This window comes from Anguilla anguilla, chromosome 18 (assembly GCF_013347855.1).
Source record: "Anguilla anguilla isolate fAngAng1 chromosome 18, fAngAng1.pri, whole genome shotgun sequence".
Taxonomy (NCBI): Eukaryota; Metazoa; Chordata; class Actinopteri; order Anguilliformes; family Anguillidae; genus Anguilla; species Anguilla anguilla.
In genome coordinates, this window is record NC_049218.1 from 10,983,777 (window position 1) to 10,993,110 (window position 9,334).

A 9,334-nucleotide genomic window follows, 5' to 3' on the forward strand; every position below is an offset into this window, starting at 1 on the left:
TGGGACCGGGGGAGCCGCCCGTCGCCTTCCGAATTAGAGCCAGCCCCGAGAGCGAGGAAAATCAATCGCGCGCATTTCACACGCGGAGGGCAGCCATAGAACACCGTCAGGGAGGGAGGGAGGGAGGGAAGGGGGGAGAGAGGGAGGAGGGGGGAGCAGCGAGACTGTGGGGGTAGTAAGAATGAAAGACTACATATTCATACAGCAAAACAAAAACAATCAATGTGCACAGCCTGGATTTAAAAACCCTTTTCTGTCTGAGTGGGGGGGGGGGGGGGGGGGGGGGGGGGAGCAGAGAGCCCGGGTGCAAACCATCTGGACGCTTGAGAGATGCAAAATAAGAGCGTGGATCAAACCCAGAATGCATTTAGAGAGAGAGAGAGAGAGCGACGTTCGCAGGGCGGTTTTAAAGAGTTCTCTGGGATTGAGGCGATTAGATTCAGGCAGAGGTGTCCATCTGACTGCTGGCACTGAAAAGCAGCTCCCTGGCCGGGCTCCAGCTGGAATCTCCCCTCCTTAATAAATGGCGCTCGTGATCAAAATGGTGATCGCTCTCCGCCTCACGTTAGCGCCCGGGCTCCGCAGCTGTCTGCCCCCATTAGCCGGCTGATCGAGACAAACGGTCACGTGGCTAATTTATCAGACGGCGGAAATCACTGAACTAAACGCAAAGAGAAAGCAGCTGACCGCAGACACTCAGCTCTGAGCTCTGAAGGAATATTATCAGTGAGTTACCCTAAAATGAACAGGCACTGTGCATCTAATTTAAGCTCCGTAAACGCATTTTACTTATTACTATTGATTTGTATTTACAAAAAAAACAAATAATAGAAAGACATAAGCTTTAAACCATTTAAAAAAAAATAGAATTGTCTTTTTTTCACTACAACTTGTTGTTACTCACAAAATGAGTACTTGGTCATGAATGGTAGCTGTGTCATGTGGAGGGTTTTGACCAATAGGAGAACAGCAAGCATTGCGTGTAAAGAGGAAGATGATGCCCATATTCAGAGAGGGTAGGGGTGCAGGAATCTCACCTGGGCTTTTCGTTGGTGATGAGCACCTTGACCTTGTTCAAAGCTTTCTTGGCGCCGGTGGGGGCGGCGGGTTTATTGTGGGCGGGGCTAGCGTGGGGGCTGGCGATGTAGACCTTCTTACCTCCACTGCCCGGAGGCTTGGAGTGAGAGAAGTCTGTGATAAAGACGATGCCCTCGCTGGTCAGCACTACGAACAAAAAGGGCAGGGGGTGTTAGAATATGGACAGCAGGGGGCAGTATAATGACTGCAGAGTGGGTTATACCACGTCATGTACATCCTCTATACAAAACAAGAATGACTGCTGCGATGCTATAATGTGGCAACACAATAAAAATGAAATGTGTCTTAATGCGTCTTCCTAAAATTTCTCAAGACATCGCCAAGCTATCAAAAATGTTCAGTGCTCCTGTCAAACGCATCAGATATTCTCTTCCTTTCCCCAAAAGGCTTCTTGTCAAAGTTCAGGGGGAAAAAAAAGTAGGAAATGAAAAGGGCGAGACAATAAAACTAATGAAGGCCACACACACAATCAGAAGCTATTACACCCCCCATCTCCAGGCCATCAGATTCATTTCCTTTGCGCGCCCGATAAGAGCATTTCCCACAGACAGGTCAGGCCGGAGGAGATCTGAATCTGATCTGATCTGCGGCTGAATGGGGAGGTTAAAAACAAGAGGGAGAAGAGAGAGCAAGGAGACAGAGAGAAAGAGAACACAAAGAGAGAGAGAGAATGAGAAGGCAGAGAGAAAGAAAACAGAGGGGGAGAAAGAAGAGAGAGAGAGTGAGAAGGCAGAAAGAGAACAGAGAGGGAGAAAGAACAGAGAGAGTTAGAGAGAGAGTGAGAGAACAGAGAGAGGACAGAGAGAGCGAAAGACAGACGGGAATGGCCTCTCACGCGCGAGGTTGCAGGGGTCAAAGGGGTCGAAGGAGAAAGACAGGATGTTTTCAGCATAGCTCTTCTTCCACAGCTTGGTCCCCGTGTCCCCGTTCCACAGGACGATGTAGTTGGGCGGGTGGACGGCCAGGAGGAGGTCACGTGACGCGTCCTGCGTCCACAGCCAATCCATGTCTGGGGGGGGGAGGGGGAGGGGGGTTAGAGATAGTCAGAGACTGAGAGGGCACATTGGAAGGAGGAAGAGAAATTTAACTATTCACTGTGAATGCGTTCATCATATAAGGATCAATCATTATCGACATACAGTACATCACTCATGAACCAACACCATTGTTCCAGTGAATATGAGTGGAAGATAGATCACATGATAATGCATTACGGAGCAGTGCTGTTGAATGAACAATAAGTGGATTGAGTCTTATACACACATAATCTCAAGACCACTAATGATTACATTATAAAAAAATAGCACTGAAATCAATCAACACATCACGGCCAAACAATACGATCCAAACGATACGTGTACCCTCTACATCTCATGATGGAAAGGATTTTTTGTCTCCTAAACCCTGTATCATGTACATGTCCCCAGAGGATGATCATGGGAAAGCGGCCCCGTCCCCCCCTCACCCTGAATGGGCTTGGCGTGCTCCTGGATCTCGCAGTGGGCCGTCCCGCTCACCACGTCCCAAACGATGATCTTGCCGGCGGCGTCGGCCGACGCCAGCCTCAGGGAGTAGGGGGCGCTCAGGCTGTGGTGGTAGTTCTCCCTCGACCATTTCACCTGTCAGCGACGGGGCAAAGCGCGGGGGGAAGGGGGATCACAGAGTGCCTTCTGTTTCTACCAGCCTTTACGGCAACATACTGCATCTCTGCCTCAATAAAAAAAAAAGCCAGGCAGTGGAACTGCTGAGAAAGCAACTATGAAAGAGAGCGGCGTGACATAAAAGGGGAAACGTGATAAATTCTGACATCAAAATGTTTCGGGTTCGAACAGCCTATACAGCCATAGCACAATGCCACCCCATGGGGAAGATGGACTAATGTACTAAACCACGCTAGGGCTGGCGGTAAAGGGATGCGAGTTTGTACACAGAATGACAGCTTCAAACCCCTGGTAGGGGGGCTATGCTGTCGTACTCTTTCAAAGTACTAAGAATGAATTTTTTTTCAATTACATTTACAAAATCTACATATTTAATCTAATTTAGGTTAATGTTTTTTATTTAATATAATATGGTAGTTGACAAGAAGCCAAGTATGCACTTGCGGTCTCCCTGGGGACTATGCTTACTGCACTTTCATGCCTGATCTTTGCACTTTGCACTTGTGTCTGCATTGTAAGTTGTGAAGTGAAATAACAATTCTAGCTATATAAATGATTAGATGTAGCTTTGTAAACCGTTAGCTTAAGAAAGCGCTCTAGGTAATGGAAACTAGCTAGCTAATGAAAACGTTAGCTCTTCACTTTTTACAGAGATGAGTATAGAAAAATTCTTCTTTAAAAAAGAAGGCTAGAAAAGAAGACGGGAGAACCTGCACCACAGATAGGTTACCATAACATTACAGTTATAGTAACAGTGGTACCAAAGCCAGTTAACAGTTACTACTTTAATTGACACTGATAAAAAAAAATAATTGAGGGCATGTCTAGAAATGAGGGCATTTTGGATATCAGGCACCAATGACTTCAAAGCCCCTAACTTATGTTCAGAGTTTGCATGTGATTATATTATCCTCCAAGTCATACCGACAGCATAAAAGTTTGTCTTTAACTGAGACCATTACTGCAAAAATGATTGCTTTTCATTCCATTCCTTCTCTCTGCTGCCGGTAGAACCTGATGTGAAAAGTGTTGTACAGATTGAATTTTCATCTGGAGACAGTAAATAAATAAAAAAGTACCCTAGCACAACATATAAATAACGTGCTCTAACATAAAATGTGAACTCTGTCTGGACAGCAAAATTGAATAACCTCTTAATAGTTACAATACAATTTAATACACAGTTCAAACAATCCTCAGAAATGTATTTTTTGGGGCACTCTGCCACCACAAATAAATTCTCAGCCTGTGGGAAACACTGTAGGTGCAGTTTCTGCGTCAGTCCTGGTTTGAGGAGTGCGCAGTGAGGGTCAGCCATGCAGGGCTGCTCCCATGCTTTAAGCTGAGCCCGTGGGGTGAAGAACCTCAGCACTGACACACACTGTTTATCAGCCATTATTCACATCTGATCTAAGACTATCCTGCGGTCAACACACACACACACACACACACACACACACAAACACACACACACACACGCAGGCACTCGCACGCATGCACACACACACACACACACACGTAGGCACTCACACGTGCACGCACACACACGCAGGCACTCACACGCATGCACACACACACACACACACACACAAACGTAGGCACTCACACATGCACGCACACACATGCACGCACGTACGCACGCACGTACACACACACACACATGCAGGCACTCACACGCCTACACGTACACACGTACACACAAATGCAGGGTACCTGTGCGCATACTTAACCTCAGTTCATTTCTTTTCTGCTTGTATTATCACTGGACAGATTAATTACTTTACTAAAACTTCTCCAAAACACTTTTCTTGAGACTTCTGCAGAAAGAATAGCTCTCGTTTGTTAAGACAAGAAATCTTTCAGAAATCTTTCTCCCGAAGTGCTTGCTCTTTCTGTATAATCAGGGACATTTTATTAGGCTTACATTTCCTTCCTACATATTCGCTTACTGTCAAAGGTTTTACATCTGAGGAAGTTTTCATTGCACAAACACCACTCAGCCATCTCACATACAGAATGCACTTCAAAGCAAATACACGCCAAACATCATTAACTGCAGTCGTATATCCTCACCCCAGTGAAAGAAAGCTAGCATGTCTGCTGAATAAACATGAAGCGGCTTCACTTTGCCTATGTCTAAATAAACTAAAAAAACATGGTTTAATTAAAAATGTAAAAAGAGCCATTTCATTCTGGATGGAGAGCATTGAGAAAAGGCAGGACAAATCTCACTAGAGGCAAACAGAACATTTTTTATCAGCATCACAAATTCCATTGCATAAAAGCCCTCCAGTGTTCCAGTAACTGAAATTAGCTTATCAGCTGCTTGTACATAAGCAACACTATGTAGGCCTAGATTCCTACAATCCCATTGTGGTGTACAATTCAGAACTGAATTCTAAATAGAACTGTACCCTGAGAATCTTATCAATCCCGAAGCAAAGATTTATCTCTCTTGGAACTAAGGACATTCACACACAAGACAGTTTACACATCACAAAGTGAGTAACAGTACCTGATTCGTATTACTTTAACCTGAAAGTTGTGTCCTTACACTAATGGTCCATAAACATTCAAGCGAAAAGCAGGTGCTCATGAATATTCATTAGCAATGTGACTTTTTTACTTGTCTGTAAGTTGTAATAAGTTGTAGGCCTAATAATTATGTACCTGAGTTTGTTGTAATGCCTAGTGTTTCCGAATGAAACTTCTCAGGAATACTAATAAGGACAGGGTAAGATAAAGAAAGACCTTCTGTGGAAATACCATTGCAGCGACAAGCTTTGAAAGAAAGTTGGAATGTGGAGATTTGTGGAATGAAATTTAATTAATCGTACGTCAAGAACACAGAAAGTGAACACACATAGAAAATAATTGCAAGTTACACAATACAGACAAATCCAGCGATGAAGACAAATGGAACCTGTAACCTGCTGCTGCTCTTGAATATGAGATTTTACGATGTAATTACAAAACACCCCTTAGGGGGGAAGGAACCGTAGGGACCCATGCGTTACCTTGACGACGTTGGCTTTGTGCCTCTCGAGAACCTGGATGGTCTGAGCGGTCTTGGGATCGATGATGAGGATGCTGGAGTGGCAGCCCTGAGCGATGAGCCCCTGCCAACCCCGGCCGGCGGGCGGGGGGGGGGGTAGAGGGGGAGCAGAGGCAGGACAGAAAGAGGAAAGAAGAAAAGAAAGAGAGAGAAGAGTAAAGAAGGAGAAAATGTTGGAGAGGAGAAGAGGTCAGTGGAGAGGAAGAGAGGGTGAGAAGAGAAAAATAAAGAAAGGAAACGTGAAAGGGGAAAGGGTAAGGAAAGAGGGAGCAGAAAGAGCAGGAGACATGTGACACCTCGCACATTCTATATGGTGCTTAAAATGATTCTGACATTTCCTTTATTACCAGTCTTCCTTCAAGCCAAAACCATAAAAGCCCACTAAAGGTCATATTTGCAATTGTAAAAAAAAAAAAAAACCCACCAAAAAACAATACATTCGCTTAAAAGATGGTCTTATCCAGAGTGACTTGAGGAGAACATCATGATACCCACTGGAAAAAAGGCGATAACACCAAAAAGGCACAGGTGGACTATTTATGATCCAGAGGAAGTTAGCCAGAGCAACTAACACTTAAACAAAAAGCAAATGTCACTACACAGCGAATCCTATTCTTGCGCAGCTATACCTTCACCAGCCCTCACATAAAAGGAAATTCCAAATAGAAAGAGAGAGGGTCACTAAAGAGGGGTGGAGGAGCCAAGGTGCAATATGTAGAGGAGGGTTTTCAGTCTGGGCTGGAAAATTGGCAGGGTTTCTGCTGTCCAGCCAACAGTGGAAAGCTCATTCCAGGACTGACAGAAGATGTAACCAGGAAGCGCAGGCACACAGGGCAGAAGGGGAGAAGTCAGGGGACCAGATACTACAGAACAGAGGTCATGCTGGTGTGTAGGCACCAATAAACTCTTGAAGATGTAATGGAGCCTTCACTTTGGCTGCCCAATGGACAGGCACCAAGGAGGGAGATGAGACAAGGGGAGTAACATGGTTAAACCTTAGAAGGTTGTAGATTAAGTGAGCTGCAGCATGATCTACAAGCTTCCTAGGATGAGCTGAGGGGGCCTGATGGGGGCAGAGAGACCAGTGATGAGGGAACTGCAATAGTCTAGACCACAAATGGCCAGTGCCTGGACCAAAGGCTGGGCTGTGTAGATGGAAAGAAAGGGGCAAGATGTTGTACGAGAAGAATGTGTATGCCTGATGTTCTGCCATGTAGGTCTCTGAGAGGTACAGTTTGTTGTTCAGTACCGCTCCCCAAGTTCCTGGCAGATTATGGGGTTGACACAACAGCATAGCAATGATAACACAAACTATGGGAGGATATGACAGAACCAATAGTCTTGGCATAGAGAGAAAATAGGAGAGGACCAAGGACTGAACCCTGGGGGATACCTGTAGAGAAACTACGGGATCTTGAAACAGCATCCCTCCATGCTACCTGAAAGGAGTGACTACCAAGGTAAGTAGCAACTCGACTGAAATATGTGCCACAGACCCCAGAGAATACAGCAGGTGTGGTGGTCGATTGTATCAAAGGCTGCAGAGATAAACTGTATCTTTAATTGAAGTCAAAGCAATGCAATGCATATGCAGCAGAAATAAACTTCATGGAAATAAAAGTTCTAATGCTGGTGTGGCAAGCTGTTAAATAGATGTGGCATATCAAATAAATCTGAATATCAAATTCTGATAGAGACAGAATCAATCAATCTCTTACAAGGACAATAATACTTAAGTGCTTGGCACCTAACAGTACAGTCCACACAGACAATTGATTAGGCTACCTTCTGATATGTTTCAGTTTCTGAAATTCCAAACCATAGTGGTACCAACTACGTAAGCCTTTCATCATTTTAATTCACAGAAAACAATGAAAATGATTGCGATGGCTCAGTGAATTCTTAGATTTATTATGAATAAATCGCAGTCCTGGAGATACACTTACGTAAATCAATAAACAACACCTAGTCAAAAAACCTATGAAACGGTTTCCTCCACAGATAACAATATTTCTCTAGATAAAACAGTAACATCGACACCGAAACACCAGCTCGCCGGGTAATTTTGTAAACAGTCACTAGCAATCTTAGTACAAAAAGCTTATGAAGTGACCCTGATAAACAACAACGTCATTAACACAACTAAAACGCCGCATTAGATGGAAGTTATTCGAATGACGTTTTTCGTATGATGTGCATTTGCAGTAACTTACTGAACATAACTACTTGTCATGATATCAAAACATTTGACTAGACTTGTTCTCTACCAAGCATTAACCAGCTAGCTGTTAGCTACCTCGGTTATATGCGCTGCTAACATAAAATGCATCGGTTTACTACAAGAAGGACGACACCAGAGCTGAGTAATAGAATCGGTTCTGATTAGCTAACTAAATTAGCTATCTCTCAATGTAGCTTGCTAGGTAACGCGTTACAGTACTTTGTGGCTACCAACGATTAGTCGACGAACTAGCTGCAAAACAACTAGTGACAGAATCATGGCATTATGCCCACGAGGTCAGTATATATCCCTACATGAGCTAGAGATATTGAAATTCAAGTGACTGTTTATCAAATACACAAATCAACACAGATTTCCAAGATTGCAATCCTGCCCTGTGAACTGGGGCCATACTCACCAATCTACAGCGGTTTTGTTTTGTAAATTGAGTGTGCCAGTCAACGTCCGTGCGGCAAGCTTGATATTCACAGTGTAAGGAATCATGATCACTGTGAATCAGTGAAATTAGCTACATGAAAAGTGGAAATCAAACCGATATTGTTATCAACAAACTGGTTTATTTGACGGCTATGACCACCGTAAACAGGAAGAAGTGTTGCATCCAGCGAGTGCAGCCCTTCTGCACGTGTAGAAATTTACCCCCATTCGACATGGTTCCCAGGAAGCAATCGTTCCGACTGAGACATAGTATTGTATTTATTAGATGGATTAAAATGGCTAATAATAAAATAAAATAAAATAATTCATTATTTTCTTTATGTAAAAAATTATCTCAAAGCCAATGTTTAGCAAATCAAGAATGTGTGTATTTAACCGAAAGTCAGCTTAATTAAAAAAATATTTTTTTATGAAACGTTTTATTAATTGCATTCCCAAAGCTTTGTTTTGAGTGTGTGTGCGTGTGTGTGCGTGCGTGTGTGCGTGTGGTTGCACGCGCCTGTGAAAGCCTTGTGGGCTTACATTCATATTTAGTGAAATCATGCAGTATGTTTCAAAATAATTAAACACTGAACCATTCCAATATTAATCAATGAACTGTGAAATATATTGCACAACTTAAAACCCATGTTCTATTCCACAGGGAATATAAACCTCTCTCTCAGAGTGGGGACAGGATGACAAATAACTGTGGTCTGCTGTCATACCATATTAAAGAGCAGCATTAATGAGCAAGGTAGAGATAAAGTATGCGTTACTGTATCGCTGGCAGCAGAGGATGGATGGTATTGGTTATTGGATTTTTACCACAATTTGCCATGACTGTTTGTCCATCTATAT

The 9,334-nt window shown here is 43.6% G+C and overlaps 1 protein-coding gene across 1 annotated transcript in view; it reads right to left on the bottom strand.

Annotated features, from left to right (window-relative positions):
* Nucleotides 1-8,688, bottom strand: part of wdr11 (WD repeat domain 11) — a 56,146-nt gene extending 47,458 nt beyond the window's left edge. The window contains exons 1-5 of the mRNA XM_035400145.1: nucleotides 8,455-8,688; nucleotides 5,777-5,889; nucleotides 2,564-2,717; nucleotides 1,934-2,107; nucleotides 1,038-1,224 (exon numbers count right to left, since the gene is read on the bottom strand). Of these exons, the coding sequence (XP_035256036.1) occupies nucleotides 1,038-1,224; nucleotides 1,934-2,107; nucleotides 2,564-2,717; nucleotides 5,777-5,889; nucleotides 8,455-8,539 (713 nt within the window). The 5' untranslated portion in view covers nucleotides 8,540-8,688. The remainder of the gene's footprint in view (nucleotides 1-1,037; nucleotides 1,225-1,933; nucleotides 2,108-2,563; nucleotides 2,718-5,776; nucleotides 5,890-8,454) is intronic.
* Between the last annotated feature and the right edge of the window lie 646 nt (nucleotides 8,689-9,334).